The 25,802-nt window shown below is 40.9% G+C and overlaps 1 protein-coding gene across 1 annotated transcript in view; it reads right to left on the bottom strand.

The window, feature by feature from the left end:
- The window catches only part of CNTNAP5 (contactin associated protein family member 5), an 810,000-nt gene that overhangs the window by 457,413 nt on the left and 326,785 nt on the right, over positions 1-25,802 (bottom strand). The window contains exon 4 of the mRNA XM_058301170.2: positions 1,956-2,103. Within this exon, the coding sequence (XP_058157153.1) occupies positions 1,956-2,103 (148 nt within the window). The remainder of the gene's footprint in view (positions 1-1,955; positions 2,104-25,802) is intronic.

The following is a 25,802-nucleotide window of genomic DNA, read 5'->3' as shown; positions in this document are numbered from 1 at the left end:
GTAGTAAAACAAACAAACAAACAAAAACAAACAAAACAGTTCAAATGTCTTTTCTAATTTTCTGTACTCCATGCTGTACTTGATTCTACGAATCTTTTTGCAACACCACATATTGTAAAGTGGGCATTTAAAAAGGAATACAGCTGATAAGATAGGGAGAAAATTAGAGTATGTGGAAAAGTAAAAGGGTGATGTAGGAGTTTGATATTATTGAGGAATTAAAAAAAGAAATATTGGATTATATTTGTAAACTCATCTTTTTCTCTGGGCATATTAGATTACATTGGATTCATAGGTTCCCTTGATTAAATAATTATGTAAACCTCTTGTGTCACCAAAGGGTGGGGACTCACAGATAAAAGGCATGGCAAAGGACAAAGTTGAGGGCTTTTAATATTGGAGTTTTGATGTTGGAGTTTCATAGGGAGAGAGACAGAGCTGTCTGTCTCACAGTCTACAGCTGACCTTGTGGAAAAAACAGGAGCTGAGCCCAGAGGAACCCAGGAAGCCTGAATCCTCACAGATGTCAGCAGCCATCTTGCTCCAAACAGACTTTGTTGAGGCAAGTAATTTATGCTTATGGCCTGGTATCTGTAGGCTCCTACCCCAAATAAATACCCTTTATAAAAACCAACCAATTTTTGGTATTTTGCATCAGTACCCCTTTGGCTGACTAATATAGGTAATAAGAATTATTAGGCCAAAATGAGAGATAATGTAATGAGACTTTTATCTCAGCATGGAAGTTTCATGCCAGGTTTAGAATTAAAGCTCTTAGAAGTGGCAACTTGTTATCAAGAGGAGGCAACTTGTTATCAGGAGAGTCTGCGTGCCCCAGAGAACCTGGGAGGGGAAATGTATATCCACTGAGGTCTCTGAGCCTGATGTTGAAAGCAGTAGACCGGCTGGCAGTCCCTTGTTGCCCTAATAGCTTTCTGGTGCATTTTTCTAAAATACTTTCTTTCTGAAAGTGCTGAGATAAAGGTTATCCTTTCACAAGTCATTTACCTAGGATCTTGTTACCCTATGTTCTCAGCTTTCTAATCCACCCTCTCCAGATATTATAATTTTAAGTATGGTCTAGGATAATGCATTTTTTAAAAACTTTCCAAATGATTCTGATAGAGGCAGCCGGTTGATCACACTGCACTACGGCAAGCACTACGAGCCTGCAACCCACTGGGCACTTCTTAAACTAAATGCAGGAGTTGGCTGAAATGATTTAATTTAAGGTGCTAGTGATCAAATGTGTTTGTTCATTAGGGTCCATGAGATTTCAGCTTATAAACAGGACATTGATTCTGCCTAAGTCAGAAAAACAATTTACGATGATGTAGTTTAGGTTTTAATATCAAGCCTATTGGGACAATCATAGGATTGAGAACCTTCCTTGCATCATCCTGACCTCATTCTGGAAATGATAGCCTGTACACACCCATATTTAAAATCTTCCTTATAATCCAGGTGGAACTCTACTTTCAAATTCAGTACAAGCAACTCACACACAATGGATGGCGAGTGTATTCCAGGACAGAAGCACTCCGTGGGTTACATTGAGTTGAAATATTCCTTCTTCTCTAGTTCTAGAACAAATAAAGAGTTCTTTTCCATGAGGTCCGGGGGAAGGGATGGGATTTATAATACCTCACCTCATTCCTGGAGAAGAACTAAACTTGTTTTGTTTTTTCCTTTTACTATAAAGGCCAAGTGATAGCTCAAACACTAAGAGCTCTTAACCTGGGACTTCTATGTTAAGTCCTTATCACCCACCACCTCCAAGCTTTTTCACCAACTCCATAGAATTTTTCTAGCTTTGGGATGAACTGTGCATATTCAAATTTGCATATGCTACTAAAGCCTAGAAATAACCTTAAGGTGCTGCCCTTGTCAACATAGATAAGCAGATACTCTATGGATAGAGTCACTCACAAAGACATCCATCTATGGATACTTACTATAGGAACATCCGTAGACCTCGACCCTCAGGCCAATTTTTCCATTTGGATTCCATTTCAGGGGCACAAAACGAATGAAGCGGGCCCTCACCGAGTGCAGTAGCTTGTGGTGCACCACGCTGTCTGCATTCAAATTTCCTGCAAAGGTCTGGGGAGAGAAAAGTTGCCCTGTGAGTTCTGTTACATTGTCCTCTTTCAGAGCTCAAGGAACACCAGTGGAAATCCACATATGTTCCTCCAGGCCTTTCAGAGGAAACTCTCAATTTTTCAGATGTTTCAAATGAATTCTGACCCAGGTGAAAATGCTGCATTATTTGTTGTATTTTTCCTGAAATACTGTACATCATTCTTTAAGAAATAAGAGCCCCCAAGTATTTTATGAATAAAGCAATCCTAGCAAGTCATAAGACATGACACCTAAAAGTTAGCTTTACCAATTAAATATTATAAAGACGTTTTGATCACTCATGATTACTATAGGGCGAGAGATAACTGACAGTTTCCTCTTAAAAAGTAAGGCTTTTATTGAAGTAATTGTTACCTTTAATTGAGCCCAGTCACTCTGCTAAGCACTTTCCAAGATCATTATCATCATGCTACAGATGAAAATTGAAAGCTAGAGAAAGAAAGGGGGAAGGAAAAAATTCTCCAAATTATGGACTTGCTTAGTAATTGGTCTGAGTTTCACTTCCAAAGTTGTCCCATTCCAAATATCATGCTTTGTCTACAGCCCCACACTTTTAAACAAGTCCATTGTTAATTTTTTTCAGAAGGAAAAACCTGAGTCACCTATTTACATGTAATTCATTTCCACAGTTCTTTATGGATTTTAAGCAAGAGAAAACACAAAGTGGTCCACTGAAATTATGCCCTTGAACAAATAATTATTGGTAAGAAATTGTTCTACAGATAGAATTCACAGGTTCATACCTAATCCTTAAGAGAGGATGTCCGAGAGGGCATTGCATTTCTTAATTCCTTATAAGTCATCTGCCTCCTTCCATCTCGAATATTCATGCTTGTCAATGTACAGTCAAAGTCAACCATTCAAAAGAAGATCAGTTGGTTTTTCAAATGACCATCAGCTTCAGCTACTGTTGAGTAAATTCAGCTGCCTAAGTTATAATCTTACAAACAGTTAAAGTTTGAATCTGTCCAAGTTGGAAAGAGATCTGTAGCCACTATTTTAACTCTGTTCCTGGCATGAAGGGAAGCAGGGATGATTGAAAATCACAGTGATTGTAGGGACCAGTTTCTTCCCACTCAGATTAGATTGCAGACCTAGCATAGCCTCCAAACCCACTTCTGGCAGGGAGAAAGCTGCCAGACCCACACCAGCCTCTCCAGGTAACTGTAGTCACTTTCAACTGGCACAGACTGAATAGTGGGAAACCTGGGCCTTCATCCTCACAGACCACATAGGAGAGCAACTTTTCCTCAACCTCTCTGGACAACTTCAAATGTTTTCTGTTCACACAAACTGGTTTGTTGAGTGCCTTTGATTCTAACTCCACTCCTCCATCTCCATGTGGAATCTAAACCCCCTCTTGGAGTGGACATTCATCCCAGGATCCACAGGATGGAGGAAGAAAATATAGATTAGAGTGGACTTACTGATATTCTACTATGGAAATATTGTGACTAGTAATGGAAGAAATTGTAGCATTGATGTGGAGAAAGTGGCCATGGTAGTTGCTGGGGGCAGGGAGAGGGAAGAAGAGATGTGATGTGGGGGCATTTTTGAGACTTGGAGTTGTCCTGAATGATGTTGCAGGGGCAGATGCCAGACATATATATCCTGCCATAACCCATTGGGTGGAGTGGGGGAGAGTGTAAACTACAATGTGGACCCATGTGTTGCAGCAGTGCTCCAGGGTGTGCTCGCCAAGTGCAATGAGTGTGCCACAGCGATGGTGGGGGTTGTTGATGTGGGAGGAGTGGGATGAGGAAGGGTGGGGGGTATAATGGGAACTTCTTATATTTTTTTAATGTAACATTTAAAAAAATAAAGAAAAAAGAAAAAGAAAAAATGGAAAAAAAAAAGAACAATTATAAAAACAAAGCCAAATATTGCATGAACTTACTAATATGAAAATATAAAAATAAGCACATGGAGTTAAAACCTATAGTATAGGATTTTAGGAGGAAAGAGGTGGTCTGTGAAGAAATACTGAAGCTTAATGTAAGTAGAAGTTTTAATTAACTTGATTGTAAATGTGTGGAAATGGAGAGTTGATAATAGCATTATAGTGAGTAGAACTAATGCAGCTGGTTTAAAAATGGGATTGTGACTGAAAATGGTAGACTAGGGATTTAAATGTTAATTGAAAGGAAGCTAGAGAATAATCTAAGGACCGAATAACACAGTGAACCCAAAGCTGGGTGAGAATTGTGGTTAATAGTACAAATGCAAGAAGGACCTTCTGCAAATTAGAACGGATGCATGTCACTAATGCAGGATGGTGGGAATGTGTAGAAGCATGGGAAAATATAATTAATGTAACTTATGGACTGTAGTTAACAGCAATACTGTAATATTCTTGCACTGATGCCAAAGATGTACTGTATGACTAATAAAGGGTTTGGGAAAAATATGCCAAATGTATGTGATGGACCATAGCTGGTAGTGATAGTCTGATGATATTATCTCACAATCTGTAACAAATGTTCCACAACAGTGTGGCATGTTGGGAAGGGTTGTTGCATGTGAATTCTATACATGGGCATGATTGTTTTGTAAGTTCACAACTTCTGTAATAAAAAAATATTTAAAAAAAAGAAAATTGAGTAAACACTCAAAAGGCAAAAATTGTCAGGCTGGATAAAACATTCAGTTCCATCCATGTCTTGTTTCCATGATACTCACTTCTAATTAAAAAGACAATGACAGGTTGAAATTGAAAGGTTGCTTGAACAGGAGGCATAAGAAAGCTGGAGTTGCTCTATTAATATCAGATGAAATAGAAGGTGGGACAAGCTGTTTTACAAGATATGTGAGACATTTAAAAATGAAAAAGGGTCAATATATCATGAAGACATAAAAAACCTGAATGTGTACATAACTTAAACACAGATCAATATGCATGAATCTAAATCAAACAGAAACAAACGGGTGGGGAAGAAATCCTCAATTATTGTTGGAGGTTTTTATTATCCTTCTTTAGTAATTGTTTGAACAGAATTGATTTTTGCCAAATTGGTTAAGCAAAAACATCAAAGTATAGAAGATTTGAATGGAGCTGTCATTGAAATCGGTTTAATTGACATTTATAGAACATTCCATCCACCAACTGCAGATTATACCTTGTTTTCAAATGAACATGGAACTTTCCCTTTGAGAGACCATTTCTTACGTAAAAAAATAAATCTCATAACAACTAAGAGAGTGTTGAGTTCCCAACCTAGGGAGCTCTGTCACATTTCCCAATGGAACAGCAACAATCCCCCAAGGGCAAGTGCAAAGACCAATGAAGAAGGATGGTCCAATGATGAGCCCTTGATACTGATGACCATGCTTATGAGCCTGTGTGCTTGAAATTTCAACTAGGCCTAGATCTGCAGGGTGCCTAAGAGTTACCTCCTGAGATCCTCCATGTTGCTCAAATGTGGCCACTCTCTAAGCCAAACTCAGCATGTAAATGCATTACCTCTCCCTGCAGCATGCAACATGAGCCTCCCTGGAGCCAAGGGATTACTAGCAAGCACCAGCTGGTGATGCAACTAGAAAAAGACCTTGAATAAAAGGGGGAAACAGTAAAGACAAATGAGTTTATATGGCTAAGAGACTTCAAAATGAGTTGGCAGGTCATCAGAAGGGTCACACTTATACACATCTCAGCAGGATCTCAGAGACAGCCAAAGTAGATACAACCCCAGGTATGGATGCTCCTAAGGGCTACAGAGACACCCAGGTCCTATGGTCATCACAGATGGCTCTGGAGTTCAGTGCTTTGGCAGTGGGCCCTACTTTGGAATTTGTGCTCTTGAGTGTGATGGAGTTGGACTCAGATGTGACTTCTCTACATATGCTTCTTCTGTTACTTTTCCTGAACCTGTGGTTGATGCTGGGGTTGGTGTGTGCCCAGGAGACTTGAATCTCTGCACTGTCCATGTGCCAGCTGGGCCCTGAGCCTCAGCAGAGTTGCAACACCTACTCTCCAGTTCGATGGACTTACACAGGCCAGGTACCAAGGAGGTGAAGAGGGTTAACCACTATACCAAGGAACCAAGAGAGTCTACAGTTGCGAGCAGGAGAATCCCATTCATCAGGGATCTAAGCCCCCTCTCAATTTAGAAATGGAGTGGGCATCACCATCCCAGGGTCCTCAGGATGAAGGAATAAAATATGGACTAGAGTGGGGGAAAGAAAAACTATAAAAGTGTACAATGCAAAATGTAAACCATAATGTAAATCATTTACCATGGTTAGTAGCAATGCCTCAGTATTCGTACAACAATTGTAACAAATGTACCACCCACATGTAAAATATTATTAATAGGGGAAAGTAGAAAAGGGGGCTTGGGTATACAGGAAACTCCTATATTTTCTGTATGACTCTCCTGTAACCTAAAGCTTCTTTGAAGATAAATTGAAAAAAAATAAATCTCAACTGAAATCATAAATTTGTTTTCTGACCATGATTGAAATAAATTTGGAATCAGTAATGTATTATCTAGAAAAATCTCAAATGCTTGGAAACTAATTAACATACTTCTAAGTAACCCATAAAGTAAAGAAGAAATCACAGTGGAAAACAGAAAATAGTTTGAATTGAATGAGTCCACTATGTAGAATACAGCCAAAGCATTCCTTAGAGGAAAAGATATGGCTTTAAACATTTTTTTGACATAAGAAGAAAGATATAAAAAGTAAAATCTAAACTTCTACTTCAAGAAGCTAGGAAAAAATAAATAAATCAGAATATTCATAGACTGAAATGCTACTTAGAAATAAAAACTAAAAAATGACTGATATCTGCAATGAAGAATTATGGTGACTGACAGAAGCCAGTCAAGAAGAGAGCATATTGTCTGATTCTATGAAAATGAAGTTTTGAAATGGTGACACTCGGAGCCAACATTTTCTTGATGATGGGAGAAAGGCTGCTAAAGAACATTCATCTATTCATTTGATTTTAGCATCTTGTAAGTTAGGCAAGAGGCATTATCTTCATTTTAAAGATGAGACAATTTGGAAGAGGTTGAGTAGAGTCAAATCATAAATCCAGAAATCATCAGGAAGCAGGAGTAGGTTATAGAGATTCTGACTGAAATCCAAATTTACTTCATTCCCACTATCACCACCATGTGAATACGAAGTCAGGTTTCTGCAGCAAAATATTTGCTGTGACCACAATAATAGCTGCAGTTTCTGTGGGTGTCTGCCAGGACAGCCAGAGCCTAGACCCTTTGCATTATAGTAGTCTAGTTATCCCCAATTGTCTTTAGGGGAGGTTTCAGCCAACTTCCTCACTCAAAGAAGCATGCACACTCCCCTCCCACATTTAAATTTTCCAAATTTGTGATGCACCTTATAATCAGTATAGCATTCCCAACCTCACCCTGTAAACAGCTAGTATTAAACTGATAATGCATGTTCTAATGGTGAGAACCGGGGCAGAGAAAATTCAATGGCCAGACCGTGTTGGGAAATCTGCCCTGGTCATTGTCATTTCCCATGCTGAGCAGTATCACATATGCTACTTCTGAAGGAGCTTTTTAACTCCCTCCCTACTCCACTTCAATTAGTGTTACACGGATTTGTGGCGAAGGCTCTGTACTGTTGTAATGAGATTTCTGTTATTACTTTTTTAATTTACTCACATGTTTCTTGACAAACCTGCTCATTGATTTTATCCCTACTCAGAAACACAGGGCAGAAATTAGTCTTCTTTCTAACCCTTTTACCCCATTGAACTAAAGATACTTGAGGACCAGAGGAGTTTCTTGTAAAGATCTCCAGAGTAAGGGAAATCTGTTCTTTGATGGGAACCTCAATCTCCCATATTCCCCTCCAGAGAACTATCTACTACATAGGACCAAAATACTATAAAATGCATGAAGTCTTTGGAAGGGAGATCCCAGGGTGAGCTTATTCATAAGAGGCAGGAAATGAGAGCTCCAGCGTCAACACACAGCACCTTGCCCTTTGACATTCACGCCTTGGTTTTAACAGCACTTTGATGTTTGTGTGGAATAACCCATTTCATAATGAAGGTGCAGATGTTCACTGCCCACTTTATTGGTCAGGTAATGGCGTGGGCGTCAACTGTGAGGTTACGATGGGACTTAGCCAGTCCCTTATCAGTGGATTGTGGACGGGTCGAAATGAGTTACTGCACCACGAGCCACTCATTCGGATACAAAAAAACAGACCATCTTCAGCCAACCAACACATAAGACTGACTGCCAGTGAGAGTGGAGGCAGCCAAGCGCCACGAGACAGATGCTATTCATTTGACTAAATACAGGCTGGTCAAGAAAAAACAGGGACAATGGCCAAATTCTGCTTCAGTGACTTAGATAGGAAAGACTCAGGCATTCTCAGGGAGAATAACAGTTCAGGTCAGCTGCTCTTCCAAGCATACCATCTGCCCATAGGGCTGTTTTAAAAGGAATGGCAGAGTGGGAGAGAAAAGAGGTGAACTTTAGGTGCTAATTCCCTGCTAATTTTTGTCATCCTCAGAAAGATGCTTAGAGTAATTTCCTTGGGGATGTAGATTGTGGCTTATTTTTAAAATGTGATGTCTAGCCTGGTGCATAGAGCACGGTATTTTTTAAATGAACTTAAAATGCTTTTCAGTAAACAAAAATCAAATGCATGTAGTTCATTCAAATCAGTGAATTTCTGTGTCTTAATATTGGTTACATGGATATTAGTGACTTGCAATATGCCTGAATGAATGAATGAATGAATGAATGAATGAACAAGGGATCATAACCTTTCAGAAATTATTTACGTGTCAGGAGGTTGGTGAGAATTAAATCTCCAGGACAGTTGTGAATCTTTCAGCAGGTACTTCAGGTAATATATACAGATGTTCCCATCAACACATGCATGCAAATGTCCTCACATATAGAGTGAAATACGGAGGCAGGGGATAGTGAGGGACAGATAGAGATAAGGGAAAGAAAGAGACAGAGAGACTGAGAGAAAGGGTGGGAGAGAAAAAGAGAGTGAGAGGGGAGAGAGACAGACACAGAGATAGAAGAGAGTCAGAGTGGAGAGAGACAGAAAGAGACAGGAGAAAGACAGAGGGAGTAAAAACAGAAAGAATCTTTCTTTAAGTTTTGAGAGGTAATACTGGTAAAACAACTTTGTGTGATTTTCTGAGGTAGGAGACTCTTGACACCCCTATGAGATATATTTGTCAGTTGTATTCCAACTTTCTGAATGACATTCAGAAGATTTACCAAGAAAAGAGGGCAGATTTACCAAGAAAAGAGGACAGAAAAGATTGAGCCCAGGGCTCAATGGAATCTTATTTAAGGAAGGCAAAGAATAATTAAAATGCAAACTATAGAGTTAAAACTACAATCATACAGCCATCCAGGCATCCATGTTCCAAACTGCTGATCAGCACTTGCAGAAAAGAAAATGAGAGTGGCAGATGTTAAGCAATGGCCACTCTTGGTGGCCCAGAAGAATTCTGGTGGCCCAGGAGATTAGAAGGAGACCTATTGATTTCCTCTTTTCTCCCCTTCCCTTGTTTCTTCACTTGTTTTATATCCTTATAAAATTACATATACATATCTACCATGGCTACCTATTTTGTTAGGCAAGAAGGCCACCCAGAATTTGGCTGTTATGGGGTAAGGTCCACCTCTTCAGTTTTACTCTAATAGCAGTCAAAAGGGAGTGACTGATCCACACGTTCTACCCAGTTCTGCCTGATCATGGCTTCCAGGGTAAAGAAACACAGCAAGGATGCCAGGCAACAGTAGAGATAAGCTTTATCATCAATTGATCTCCAGCATGGATTAAATGGAACAGGCCTTAGTCAACCCATCCGCAGAGCCCTGGAGCTGCCGCTATGTGCTTTGGCCAAGCTCATATTTCCTTAGGAATCACTGCCCATCTTTGTCCTATTTTATCACAAATGTGCACACTGAAGAGATGTCTGCCTCCTTCTCTTTCTGACATACTAGTGAACCCCTTTGGTGGATATGGGTGCTTCTCCACTCCCACCCCATCAGAACACAGACTTCCTGTGCTACTGGGTAGTCAGCAGCCAAGGTGTCTTGTGCCTCCTAATCTCCTTGATCTGACATTAGCTCTCAGTCATTTTCCCATAATATAGCTGTGTGTCTGGTCCATAAACTGAATCTATAGTTTGTCCTCATATTGACCATACTGTTATTAATTAATCGATTTCAAAGTTCACTGGACCAATTTCCCATGCAAGTCTCATTGGATATAAAATCTCAAAACACGTCTGGAATCCCATTCTAATAAAGCACACACATCCCTGGCTACAAGCATGGATGCTTATCCCCAGGGAAGGTGCCAAAGAACTTGCCAGCAAGAGTGACCAAGGAGCCAACAGAGAATGTATGCCGTGACTTGCAGTCAATGCTTTTCCCACTGGACGTGCCAGTGCCTTCAGACTGACCATGACCCAGATCCAGGCTTTGGTAGGTGGAGCATATCCTGGATCTGCATTTGGCTCTCTTCCCCGACTTTTCTTTCCAAGTGGTTAGTTCATGTAGTGGGTTTACTGGTGGCCCTCCAAAAAAGTATCTTCAAGTGCTAATACTTGGAACTTGTGGCTTTTTGTGTGCTGGTATGGATTATCCACATGGATAAATATTTATTAAATATACAAATATATGAATTTGACATCAAATTTCTGTTTCTGTATTTGTTCTGAGGTTCTGATTTGCATGTGACTTCAGCTGTGTTAAGTATAAAGGGCAATAAAGAGACTGCTGATAACAGTGTTATACACTTATGTTTCCATCTTTGCATTGAGAGCTATAACACCAACATGGAGAGGCAATTTGACCATATGGTACATGACTGGAAAAGACTAAAATACCTACTTAGCAAAATCAGACTTCTCACACTTCACTAAAGCAAAAGGAAACAATGCCATTGGCCTTCAGATTTCTGGGAAAAAAAAAAAAGGAAAAAGACTGCTGAACTTCTTAGCACCTTCAGTGTTTGTCTGCATTATGATGGCTTTAGTAATTAATCTTGCAAACTCCTTGTCCCTTCTGCAGCACAAGCTATCCCCCTGTTCTGTTTAATTTTCCTCTCTAACTCATCACCATCTGACAAATTACATGTATTTATTTTTTGGCTTGTTTTCTCCCCAAGTTCTATGAGAATGAACAGGCTATTTTCCTATTGTCACAGGTGGGTAGGTGGTCTATAAATATTTGTCACATGAATGATTAACTATTACACTGCATTTGTTTCTCCACTAATCTTCATTATAGAACCCTAATATTTTTCCTGGAGCACCTTGAGGGAACAGTACCCCACAGAAATGTACATGTAATGCTATAAGAGTAGAACTCCATGTTTACAACTTATGGCAGAAAAAAACAAAAACAAAAAATGAGAATTTTAAGAAATTTTCTCAATGCAATTTAATTAGTTGAAAGGGGCACTGGAGCAAAACCCCATTTCAGAGTTCCTTCTAAACTTCAACCGATCTTAGAATTCTTAATTTCCAGACTAGAGTGCTTCAGAGAGGCAAACACTTAAGTTTTCAATGCATATAATCTAAAACTCTCTAAGAAACTACCTGAGGAGAGAGTCTCAAGGAGTCTGTGGGCAGTGCCCAGTGCTCACTTTCCTCCTTGATGGTGACCTTGCCTCTAGGGTCCGCTTGTTGACCCCCAAGCTACCCACAGTCTGTGAATTCTGATTTGTGCTGTCCTTGCAATTAACTGGCTACAGAACATCAGGACCAAAGGATGACCAAAGAGTTCTATGATGCTCTTGCAATCATTTCCTCCTCTTTCAGGCTCATTTCTAAATATGGATGTGTAGACCAGCAGATGGGCCTTGTGTCACCTGTCATCTAGTTGATGTTATTCAGGGATAATAGAACTCTCCTGAATGAGAACCTGTGTGGAGATAGTGGATTCACACTGGAAAGAGAAGCATGAAGCAGATATCATGTGTCTCCTTTGTCACTCATTTTCCTGTGAGTTGGATCTCAAATTAGCACTTTGCAGAGATGATATAAACTCAGGTCCAGCCTTTGGCAAAATCGCATGGTAGGTCAAGCTGACTTTGATCTTTTTCCCTTTCCAGTTGCTGCTTTGTTCCATTTTTGCCCTGAGCTGGCCTTCCTTTTTTTTTTTTTTTTTTTCTGTTAAATTATTAGTAGGTCAGCATTGATCCTTCTCAGGGAAAATGAATATTTTTATTTTTAAAAGAAACACTTAAAGTTCAAAAGAGGCAAGAAAGGAAAAAAGGACGATGGAAGGAAGGTATATTTTTACATGTTAAAAGAATTAATTTCTAATGCTAGTTTGGTTGGTTAACTTGCAGCAAGCTCTGAGATCTCTTCTTGAGAAAAATAAAACTTAAGCAAATACCTGACATATGGTTTTCCTCCATCCATCTCCAACATCAGTTTCATCAACTTTATCCTGATTACTGCAACAGTCTCCAAATACTCGTTTTCCCTTCTGAGTTACTCCCACCTAACTGATCTGACAAGACAGTACATTACCTTTAAAACCAAGTAAAAATGTATCATCATGGCCCATAAACCCCTCTGTTTCCCAAGCTTATAATTTGCTGCTTCTCTCCTCACAATCCCTCCTTACCCCATATCAACTGGCTAGAGATTCCCACAAACAAACCCTGAATCCCTTCTTTTAGGATCATCTCCTCTATGCTCCTCCAAAGTCCATACAGTCTGACTTTGGAGCTGTGACACGATCCTTACTTACCTCTATTCCATTGTATTTTGTCATAGCACAGATTTATAGTTTGAACTGTGTCCTCCTAAGACTTGAAGCCCTGGTTCCCAGTACATCAGAACGTGGCTTTATTTGGAAATAGGGTTATTACAGGTGGGATTACGCAAGGTGAAATGAGATCTTCATAGAGGACTATAGACTCAGACCCAGTTGTCCTAATGAGAAGGGGAGAAGAGACGGAACGCACCGAGATGAGCGAGGCAGAGTGCACAATGCAGGGCCAGGAAGCCACCGCCAGAAGCCAGGAGAGACACACTGAACAGTCCTTGCCTACAGACTCAGAGGGAGCACGGCCCTGCCAACACCTTGATTGCAGGCTTCCACCTCCAGAGCTGTGCAGCAGTACGTTTCTCTTTAAGAGTTTTCACTACTGTGTTATAGCAGCCCTGGGAAGCTAAGACACCCAGCATCAAAAACAGATGGGAACTTATTGATTCAGGGTGGTCTCCTGCCCTAGACGGCAAGCACCTGAGAACCTCGGCCCTGTTTCCTTTGTATCTCCAGAACCTGGCACAAGCTACAGCCCATCGAAGGTGGTAAACGCAAGTTTGTTAACATGAATTCAATGAAATTCTAGATGAACCAGAGAACCGAGAAACAAGCCGGCTTAGCTAAGGAATTTCTGACTCTAGACTGGCTGCTAGTCTCAAGGGCTCAATCCTACAGTTTGTTACCATGAAGCCATTTTCTTCTAACGAAAGATAGAAGTGAAGGAGGACGTGGGTGTCCTACTAATGCCCCTATAAAGATTTGATTTTCTTTTCATTTTTCCTTGTACTTATTATTACTAGATCTCCCTTGAGATATGTCACTGAATCCTTGGCTGGATGACGCAGTACAAATAAGCTTGGTTTTGGAAGGAGGCACCCCTGAAAAACATCTTCAACAATTATTTAATGTACAGACTAAGGCAACACATGTCATCCTTCAGAATCTCAATTTCTTCATCTAGTCAATGGGGATAAAATGCCGTGTGGAATTAATTATTTAGATTAGACACTCTGATGTGTATTTGCTTCCTTGCCTCATACAAGACAGGGGTGGTGATCCCAAAATGTGGCTTAGGAGAAGGTCTTTAGACAGGCTATGATTTCTGCCTCCCTCATTTACACCAAATAAACATGCAATCTAAACTAGAATGGGCTTGCTCATTATGCAAATTCAATTTCAAAGAACCCCTCTGGCCTTTCCTATCAACAAGATTGTCAACCAGGTTTTCTCCTGTGCAGAAATGCTGGAGACTTCACACTGCAGTTAGGGCTAGGACAGGAAGCTGAGACTAAAGAAGACGATGTGAGGCCCAGTGCTGCCTCCTGGTCAGGATCCAAACAGGGTTTTTGACTATCTGCACATGACTCTCAGTATTGGCCTTTCCCTGCACAGACTGATAAATTTCAAGACAGAAAGATCTGGAGCAAAGAGTTGGGATCCTGAGTTAAAACACCTAATGTATATTGAGCAATTGTTCTTTTATTGCTATTATTATTATTTTTGTTGTTGTTGTTGACAGGTTGACAATGGTTTTGAATACATATGTATATAGATCTATCTATGGGCCAAGTAAACTTTCATATTACCAGTGAATTTGCCCAGCGAAGAATTTCTGTGTATTTTTATTCATTGTCAAGGCTTTCTGGCTATTCATTAGGGAAACTGTTGAATTGAAAACAAAAATCTATTAATTTATTATTAATAAAATAGCACATTATTTCTGAATTATGATTTTTGTAAAGAAAAAAATAACTACAATCTTTGTGTGTAGATTGCATTTCATCTACACACAAAGATGAATGTTTTTAGAATGTATTTATTAAAGCTTCTGTTATCCAAAAAGATCCCCACAAACTGCAAATTGATGTCTTTCTCCAGTAGTTTGCAACAGTGGCTTCCACTGCTGACATAAATCATGCTTCCAACTGCATTTGTGCATAAATACCAGGGAGTTGGCTTGCTCCACGTTGAATGCAGGAGATTAACACTGGATAAATACGTTTGTACCTTGCTGTGCCGTGGATCCTTCAAGCCCTGTTCATACTTCGTTTGATTCAAGTGTAAATTGGAGTTTTTAGCATGTCCAGCTTGATGATTCTGCCACTGGTCATACCTCTTTGTGGACAATGTTTGAACCTGACTCTGGAAGCTGGCCCCACTGTATTTTGTGATTCTTATTTCTCAAAATCCCTGCATGCATAAGAAACTCCAAAAACCAGACTACTCACTGGCACTGGCCACACTTATTACATACACTCTTATTTCAGTATTGTTTTGATGTGCCTTTTGGACATTTTAGTATGGGGTTAGGAAGGTAAATTCAAAGGTCATGTGGCCAAGGTTCTGAGAAATTGGGCAGGAAATTAACTTTTCTTTCCTAACTTTTGCCCATCTCTAAAATGGTATGAGTATATTTTTCAGGGAGTCATTGAGATAGAAAAAATATATATATTTACATATGTCTGTAGTGGTAGAGGACAGTCATAGTGCAGCCTGATGCTTTCCCGGGAACCCACAGCCATAACGTGTGCTCAGAACCGGGTGCATCGGCCTGGCAGGATAAAACACAACCCCACAACAGGTGGGGACAACAGGTACCCTCCTTCCCCTATTGTCTCCTGAGCAGATGGGACAGTTCCCAGGAGACAGGCTGACTCTGGCAGGCATCCAGCTCATACCCCAGGGGTCTATCTGAGCTTGCCTGGGAAGGAGAGGGGTTCTGCGGAGATCCCAAACACACACGAGAGGGGTGCATCTCTGTGTATCGGCCTGGGGTTGGGGCCTGCTGGCAATGGGGAAGGCTGGTGAGGTTCCACTGGTGAGGCTGACCTGGCTCTTCTCTAAGTGGATAAAACATCTTCCCATTAGAACCTGACCGAGTCGTGCTTTGGCTGGTGACCCAACTCCCATACTGCAATGTGCATTGACATTTCTTTAGGTAGTCTGTCTTTTCAACTGACATATGCCTCTAATTACGTATAGGCAAGTCTGCAATATTTCACATGTATACGGTGCATGCTTCACACCACAACCATTCTAAATGATACCAAATATACCTCATGTAATGGGTTGGGTATGGCTTAGAATACCTCTGCCCAGAAGACTAAAGTTCCAGCATAGTAAGTGCACTTTATAAATGTTAACTATTATTATTGCTATTTTTACATTTCTATTGACTCCATCATCATTCTCAAGCCTGTGTCAAATATTGGCCTTTTTATAAAGCACAGTCTAATTCTGGCAAGAGAGAGAGGGAAGTTAAGGTTTATTGGAGGTAGAGTAGGATCTTAGGGCCTGTTCTCACATCAGCCATATCCACATCTTAAGTTTTTTCTAAGCAGTTTTGGGAAAGAGAAGACCGAGAACTAGAGGTCAAATCTGTTGCCCTTAGTGGAATTGGGATTTGAGGCCAGGTCTGTCCCCCTTGTGAACTTCCACACCCTCCACTAAATACAGCCCTTCTAGGGGGACATAATCTCAATGTCCCCTGAACTACCATTGTATGTTATTTCTAGCTCTATTATAACATTTAATACATTCTACAATGTATTATCCCTACATGTGGATGTGCTTGACATTCACTATAGGACAAGAAAGTTCTTTTTTAGATCAGGGATCATATAGACATATGATGTGTATATTTTTCCACCTTGATACTGCCACACTGGTTGAGCATCATGTATTAAATGTGCTTATTGTTTGATCTTCTAAAGCCCACACCCATTGTCCCCTATATTCATCTTTGTTCATTTCTTTGCTTTATTGATGGACGTATCTGTCTCCTCTACAAGATTCTAAATTTCTCAAGTTAACTCAAGTTAATTTAATTTTGGTCTTCCAAAGTATTTACCACAGGGGAAGATTCACCGTGCTTTAATAAGGTACTCTGCTGAAAAAAACACAGTAAATGAAAAACTGCAGTGACATGAGACCCAGAGGCTTTCCTGGAAAACTCGATGTGGATTTAAGTTTTAAAAGATTCCCCATGGAGGGCAGGCAAATGTGTGTGTGTCTATGGGAGGCAGTGCAGGACAAAAAAGATGACGTTCACCAAATGTGCTGCCATTTGCCTCCAAAGTGATGGGACTTGGGCACATTACTTTACCTCTTGCTGCCGGGGTTTGCTCCTCTGTTATATTAAATGGGGTGCCCTCACTGCCTCTTTGGGTTATTATAAAATGAAATGAGATGCAAAATACTAAGCAAACCCCTGCAGGTAGCAGCAGGTCATTGCAAGTTCACTATTCATCTCCATCTCACGGTTAATAATGCCACTTGTCAACTTCGGGTCTGGAGAGGGTCAGAATCTCCATGGGTTTCTAAGCCACACTCCCCAGCAACTGGAAGATCCATCATTTCTGCCTCTCTTGTTTTCATGCTTTTTATTCCCTTTTTATTAATGGCAAGAGAGAACAAGTGATGGCTAGATCCATGAAGTCATAGAAATGAATGAGTTCTGATGGGCATATAATTCACAGTGTAACTGGGCTTTCTAACTGACCCAGAACCTTTTAAAACCTTGGAACCTAGAAGCCCCAACAAACTGCTAGATCAAAGGTGAACACGTTTATGTTGTTTTTTGGGTTTTCTTTCTTTCTTTTTTTTTTTGGTGGTGGTGGTTATTTTTCACATTCATATTTATAGAGAAATTGCAGCAAACACAATACTTCATTGGTATCCCTGGTTTTGCCAACATAAAGCCAACCTCCTGTGCTGGCATGGTGATGCCCAGGAGGACAGTGGACAGGGTAGCAGCTCTGCATATCATCTGCACCGAGAGCAAGCCTGAGCCTGGGGTGGGGAAAGCCTCCTTCCAATCCCCTTCACCAGGGCCCTGGAATAAGCTGGGAGAAGTGTGCACCCTGGTTTTGGATGGCAGGGAGGTTCACCAAAGGCACCTCAGAGGGGCAGGTAAGTGAGGCTCTGTAGCAGAATGGGGTACTGGAGGGAAGGAGACAGACATCCAGAAGGATCCCGTGGTATGAAGCCTGACCTAAGATCTTCAGTATGTAAGAATCACTGGAAACTTGTCTCTGCCGTGACTTTTTTTTCTCATTTATATCAAATTCTTTTGTCTATTCCCAACTCTACATTTAAATACTTAGGTTTGGTCTTTGGAGAATTTCTGGAAGATCCTCAGTCTTTATCTGTGGTACATGGTGGGAACCTGGAGAAACAGATCTTGTTGCAGGATAAAGACCACAAGTCTTGGCTGCCATGAAAAGTAGCAGGTGGGATGGATTTACAGAGCAGGCAGAGGATTCCTTAGGGACAATCAGAATTATCCAGGGATCGGTGGTCTTGGAGCAGGGAGGCTCAGCCAATGTAATTTGCAATTTAAAAGAAATGTCTAAAGACCGAGAGCTAAGGGGCACCAGATCACATGGAGCCTCCACAAGTTTCTCGGCAATATGCAAAAGTGGATGTGTAGGGATTCAAATCCAAGGAAAATCATGTTCATTTGGCTGGGTTCTCCCATCCCAAGTCCTAGATTAAAAGGTCAGGAGGGAGAGTAACACAACATAAAATAAGCTAATATTCAGAAATTGTTTACAAAGCAAATTAAAAAGCCACACAACTTTTAGGAGTGTCCTGGGGTTAATATAGATTAGACTCAATTTTCTGTAGCTCCCTAATTATGTTCAAGAAAGAGTTATAACAAGTGTTCAACCAAAAGCACTTCCTAATAATTTCTCAGTTAACAAGAGACACAAATTGTCAAAGGAAACTGGCCAAAGCAGGTGTTTTTTTTCCTCTTCCTTCCCTCCTCTCTCTGATTTTGCAAAAATAACATAATGCAAATTAAAAATTCAGAGTTATCCAAACACGAGGAAAGGAAAAATATCTGAACAAATTATTCAGAGCAGGAACTAGGGATTCTGAGAGCTATGGCGAGGCTGGATGAATAATTTTCAATATGGCTTTACTTCTTTATGATATAATCTCAGTCTTAATTTACAATGTGGCTGTCAAAATGCACTAGAGCTCTAGCTGCACTAAAAAGATTTTGGTTTTGTGAACTCACTTACTGATCTGTTTAGACATCTCATTTAATTAACCCATTCCTAGAGACTTGTAAAGACAGTCAGCTTAAGGGATTAGCATTCTTTTAACTGTTTTCCTCTTAAAGGCAATCAAAGCCATTTCTTTCCATCAACATGGTAATTGTTGAGTATATACCATTTTATCCTTCTAGATTATTTGACCTTTTCCTTGTCAGCTTTTATCGTTCTTTATTTCTGCTACCATTTCTTCACAGTAAGCAATCTGGATGTATAGTAAATGCTAATTGGACCTTTAAAAGGTTCCCATGATAAATATCTTTATGCCTCAATTTAAATTTTCTAGTCACAGAGCAGAGATGGGAGAAGTCACTTTGCTCTGTGTCCTTCATCCAGAGCCATAGTCTTCCCTTTTCTCAGTCTGAACAACATTTAATTACTTGCTCCTCACCTTTCTCACCTGTCGTTCCTGGCAACAGGTCTCATGTTTTCCTTTTTTGGTAAGAACAGTAAATGGTCTGGATTAATGAGACTATCACTGACCCCATTTGGGTTTTCTCCACTGAAGGTAAAACAAAAGTCACAGAGGTTTCAAAGAAAAACACTCAGGTGTACTGCCAAGTAACCATTTGCCCAGTCCAAGTGGCAATTTACTGAGGGCAATGAGTGCAGGACATTGTATTCCTTCATTTTTATTGTCTGGGTTACACCAGGTAAAAGTGATGTGAGTAGATCTCTAAGTCGAACTCACAAAGATAACCTTATCAACTCCATCCGTTTTTTATGACCAAATGGTGTTTCTTTTCCATTTTAAATGTTCTCTCTTCTCTATTCTCATTAGCGTGTCTAAAATAAATTACTCTTTACATTCTTCTTAACAAATATTTTGCACCTATTACATAACACACATTAATATTTTATGTATTTTATGTGTGTGTGTATATATATGCATATAAATGCTTACAAAATTTTATTATTTCAGTTAATTCCCTAAATAGTCTCTGTGGGGTAGATTTCTTTATAACCATCCAGTAGATGAAGATTTAGATGAGTGTAGTTCAAGTAACTTGATCAAAGCCAAACCTCTGGTGATCTGTAGAACCAGGAGATAAGCCCATGCTGGTTCTGCTTCAATATTACCATGCAGAGTCATATGGGAGCCTGCAGTTCTCTGAAACTAGTTCCAGAAAAATACTTTTTAATCTCCCTTGCAGTGATATCTTCCTAGAACTGTCTAAATTCTTGTCCTCTGCCCTGATAGAGGGTGGATAAGCCTTGCAGAATAGTGAGCAAACACATTGTTGAATAGTATTTTTGTGTATTGTTACCAACATTTATGCAGCTCATATTTTTCTTATTTTTTATTTTATTCTTAAAGAAGCTTTAGATTACATCAATGTTACATTGAAAATATAGGGGATTTCTATATACCCTTTCCCTCTTTCTCCCACACTTTGCTCCATTAACAACATCTTCCATTAGTGTGGTACATTTGCTGCAATTGTTGAGCACATACTGAAGTACTGCTATTAACCATGGACTATAGTTCACACTATGGGTTACATTCTGTCCTGCACAATTTTGTAGATTTTGACAAAATGTATAATGGCCTGTACCCGTCATTGTAATGTCATTCAGAACAATTCCAATGTCCCCAAAATGCCCCATGTTTCTCAAGCCTCTCAGGACCCACTGACCTGGTCCAGCTGCTTCAATTCACAGGTGAATAAATCCTGAAACCTCTCTGTCCCCAGCGAGCAGTGAAGTGTGAGGGGCTTACGGTGAGCCCAACCAAGGCCCTGAGCTTGGAGCTTGAAGTCAGGTCGGGGACCGATGTTAATCAAATATTCACACTGATGAATGTATGACTATCCAGGGTAAGGACTGGGAACATGTGTGTGTTTTGGGAGCCTATAAGCCAGGAACTGAGACTAGAAGTAAGGTTCAGGGATCCCCTTCCTAGGAATTTAATACTTGAGCCAGGCTGGTTCCCTCACCGTCTAAAAAGCCAAGGCTTTTGTTTAACTTGGCAAGACTGCAACCAGGGGAGGTGTGATGGGATCTGCTTAAGGGTCTTTGCAGTAGCTGAAGCTGCCTGGTTGCTGCTGTCAGGTCAGGTCAGGGAATCCTGTACATTGGCTGCTCCCGCAGCCTTGGGCTCTTCCAGCCACAAGCTGATAGCTCCTTGGTTCATGCCCAAACATCACACCTCTTGCTTCCTATATCCCTGAGATACATTCTGATCTGAAGTGCACAACTGAAATGCTTAGGGAGTTAACAGATTATGTTAATAGATTGATGGCAGATATAGTCTCTTTCCCTTCCTCCTCTGAACGCACTGTTAGAAAATGAAGGGGCTTCATAAAGCCACTCTGAAGCTATTTGAACAGCCTGCACAAGTGGCTTAGCATGCAGCTCTGGCCAGCTAGGAAACTCACTCCTTTGCAATGGCTTTCCACCTTCCCCCCTCACTTCCCTTTTCCCTTCCTCCCATTTCCTTGCATTACAATCCAAAAACGAGCTTTAGTCGGGGGTTTAATTTTGAGGCTATATTGGCTGAGATAAGAGTTGTGAACCAAACTCACAATTGGCCCCCATTTTACTTGTGTTGTCTCAAGGGACAAGTTCAGAGATCAAAACAAAATGAAACAAAAAAAACCCTTAGTGAGAAGCAATGGCTGCTAGGTGAATTAGTAGTGGTGCATAGTGCCTAAAGAACCAGCACAAGGATATTTTGTCACAAGTGGGAGAACAGGGAGGTGACAATCCCCTCGCACCTGCACTGATCAGGCACCACCTAGAGTGAGGGGTGATGGCACGTATTTAGGGGAACACTGACAGAGCGTGACCAGAAGAAGGAATAAGGCTGGGAAATCTTTGGAAATGATCCCATGAGGAGCACTGAAGGAACAGAGGCATGCAAGCCGTGAGTTAAACACACAAAGAGTAAGGAGGGGTGAAAGGGAAGATGAAAAGTAGCATCCAATAATTATTGAAGAAACACATTGCTCCTTTTTGTAGGGGGTTATACTGTACAACAAGAAAGACTGGAAAATCTATTGGGAGAATGATTGAGCTCAGAACAATCTAAGCTTTGTCTTCTGAGTAAATGCTGTTCAGTGGTGGAAGGTAGCAACAGCACCTTCCCGGTGAGTTTTCACGCCTTGGCAGGGATGTTACCAAAGAGGGCATTCCCACAGAAGGCGAGAACTAGGTTGGAAGATTGCCAAGGTCGCTCACAATGGGAGGAGTCTGCAAATTTGGGTTTCAGGCAAGGTTGGTGCCTTCTTTAGAGGAAACTTGTTTTACAAGTTACTTCTGGTTATGGGCTTCAAACCCCTATGGACAATGGTCTTTGCACAATGGAGAAGATGTTTGAAGAACATCATTCTTGAGCCTTAGGGAGCTCTGAGAGGATACTGCACAATTGTCGGCATTTGGTTCCAGGAGACCAGATGAGAGAAGAGGATAGCACAGTGCAATCCATCACTGCAACTCAGAGCCCAAGGTCAACACACAGTACAAGTCCTGGTGAGTCTACTCTAGGCAGTTCATGCATTTGCTCACTCATTCATTCACTCTATGAGCACAAATGATGTCTGTGCCCTAGACATATGGAGATACAGGTAAATGGCATACTCTCAAGGAATCCAGAGCCAAAAGGAAAGAAATTGTCACAGAGCATGTTAAAGAAGGTAGTGGAGACTGGCAAGGCGCTGAGCCCTTGCCCACGGTGAGAGGACTCAGAGGACACTTTTTGGGGAAGGGACAGTTTGCCTGTCTTGAGGGGTATTTGTTTATCTTAGTGCTTCATGCTTAGGTTGACCTGAATTTGTATCCCCATCCTGCCACTTATTATTTAAACATCAGTAAAAGCAGGGTCATTTATTTCAAAAATATATTTGAATCTGCATTCAAATATATTTCAATGTGCATTCATGCACAAAGCATTGTGCAAGGCACTGAAACAGAGTTATGGCAAGGAAAGCACATGTCCTGGCCTCATAGGGGTCCAGTCTTAGGGTGGGGGGAAGGTAGGCATGAAATGCAGATTTACTGGCTTAAGTCCTTACATAGCACAATCGTTGAAAGAATGGGGGATCTATTCTGGTCATGGTGCCAGGATTGATGTACGGGTCCAGTGACATGAGGCAGGCAAGTTGTTTAGCCTACTACCATCACAGCAGGCGATGGATACATATTCATTATTCAGAAAACCTCATGATGATGATGATGATACTTATTCTTCTTCCATCACTGCCTCCACATTGAAAACAAACACAATAAACATCCACCCACAGGTCTTTTTTGTTTTGTTTTGTTTTTATTTTTATTTTTTTTAATGTTACATTAAAAAAAATATGAGGTCCCCATATACCCCCCATCCCCCTCACCCCACTCCTCCCATACAACAACCTCCTCCATCATCATGAGACATTCATTGCACTTGGTGAATACATCTCTGAGCATTGCTGCACCTCATGGTCAATGGTCCACATTACAGTTTACACTCTCCCCAGGTCCACCCAGTGGGCCATGGGAGGACATACAATGTCCAGGAACTGTCCCCGCAGCACCACCCAGGACAACTCCAAGTCCTGAAAATGCCCCCACTTCTCATCTCTTCTTCCGACTCCCTACCCTCAGCAGCTACCATGGCCACTTTCTCCACATCAATGTTACATTTACTTCCATTACTAATCACAATAGTTCCAGAGGTCTTTTTCCCTGATTTTCCAGCTCTACTTTATTTGTGCACATACCAAACTAATTTATTCCATTTGCCGAGTCACCTCCAATGATTTTGTATGTAGTGGGTGCATCTGTGGAAATCCTCAAGCTAGGGAGGTGTGTGTTGCACACTGGAGTCCATATGGCGTCCCTGTCTTCTTCTGGATTCTTCAACCTGTCTGCACCTCACCTGTCAGGAATGGAGCCGCGGATGTGAACGGCAGCCAAGGTGGGGTGAGCAGAGAAGGATGTGCGGGACAACTTTGCGCCTGAGGTCACACCTGCCATCTCCACATTTACAGTTATAAGACCAGGGAAGTTAAGTAGCTGAGGAAGAGCAAAGCTGGGCAACCAGAAGCCCAGCGCTTACTCAATATGCCTATTTATTTTTTCTACTTAACCGGAGGTTTTTGCATACTGATGGATTTGGATGGAAAACCCAGTTCTGTAATTAAATAGATTTTTATGACTTTAGGAATTTTCCTTACATGTTCTAAGCCTGTTTCCTCATCTTCAAAATGAAGATAAGATGCATTTCCACAAATGGGGATTAAGATGCAACCTATATAAAGGAACTCACAAATGAGAGTTACTCAGAAAATATCTTCTCCCTTCCTTATTGCCCAATGTTTGCTTCCTTTCTCTATACTCAACTGTGCATTTTTCATTAAAATATATCTTTCTAAAACAATCCAGATAGACTTGCAAATTCCCTGCTGCAAGTACATGTATTTTCATCTATGTGAGAAGAGAGGCATGAGATGGTGAGTTTTATGAGTGTAAAGTTTCATACACTATGACCACATAAATCCCATTTAGGTGAGAATGCCCATTCTCCTTCAGCACAGTTGGAGTATTTGTGAAATCTAAAAATGAATTCTGCTTATGGCCACAAAATAGATCTCAATATATTCCAAAGAATTATCTACATACAGATATATGTTTTCTGACCACAATGCAGTACAAGAAAAAAAAAAAACCTAAAAAAGAATACCTTGAAAGTATCCATCTGGAAACTCAATAATCCACTACTAATAAACTATACATTAAAGTGAGATTAATAAAAGAAATCACACTATTTTTAGAGCTGAACACCAAGTAAAAGATTTCCACGTCGAAGTAAAAGCATTGTTTGGAGGAAAAGGTGTGTCTTGATTTGGAAACGTGACAGCACGAAGGTGAGTGAGTTGAAGTCAAACCTAAGAATTCAGCTCTTACCATGTGACATCGGTTGTATCTTGCAGGGCCTTGTTATTCTCCAAAGAAAACTCACACGAAACAATTAGCAAATGGTACAAGATAGGTTGATTATGACTCATGGGTGACTGTCATCGAGTGCCCACACCTAAGGTCAGGCAGGTGTTTTACGTGTGGCGGGCACTGTGTCAGGGAGAACTTTGTGTACACGAGCCTTGCACGTCCTATCAGCCCTGCAAGTTCTGGAATCAGGAAATGGAGGCTCAGCAATTCTTAAACGTGACCTAGAGCATGGTAGGGAGTGCTTGTGGCCCCAGAAGCGGAGGTGGGCCCTGTGGGTTCTACCAGACAGCGTGGGGCTGCCTGTGCGGCGACGTCAAAGCTCAGGGAGCAGAGCGGTCCCCACTGCCTGCCAGGGAAGGCTCCACCGGTGCCGGGAAGCAGCGATGGGCCTCCAGAGCCTGCTTGAAGCTGGGACACTGGGAAGAAGAGCTCTAAAAGCAAATGATACGGCTGTGCCTGTAACCCCTCAAGACCTCCGTTTCCCAGTCCACAAGCCTCAGTCTAATGTTTGTCTCAGGATGGTGCTGGGAGAGTAAATCTGGTCATCTGAGTACAGATTGTTCCACACACAAACCCAAGTACAGTTATTATTCTTCTAGAGATGTTTGCCAGGTGCTTTAAACTCCTTGAAAGAAAGGTGACACGGAAACACCCAGGGCCTCGGTGAACCAATGGTCTTAGAAAGCGGGGCTGGGGCTCTGGAGTCTGGAGGAGAAATGCAGGTGCGCACAGAACGTAGGAAAGCAAAGAGGGCGACTTTGCAGCTGGTCTGTGGGATAGGAGCATATTTGAAAACTTGACATTTCCAAAGTCATATCTAATTTTATTTCATGGAAATGCCAGAATCAGAGGAATGTTCAGCACATTTTAAAATAAAAGAATATAAACACCAGTCTCCTTCACATTAAGTATCTTGTTT

The sequence above is a fragment of the Dasypus novemcinctus genome, chromosome 7 (genome assembly GCF_030445035.2).
Source record: "Dasypus novemcinctus isolate mDasNov1 chromosome 7, mDasNov1.1.hap2, whole genome shotgun sequence".
Taxonomy (NCBI): Eukaryota; Metazoa; Chordata; class Mammalia; order Cingulata; family Dasypodidae; genus Dasypus; species Dasypus novemcinctus.
The sequence above is the reverse complement of the archived record's forward strand: the minus strand, read 5'-3'. Positions and strand labels throughout refer to the sequence as shown.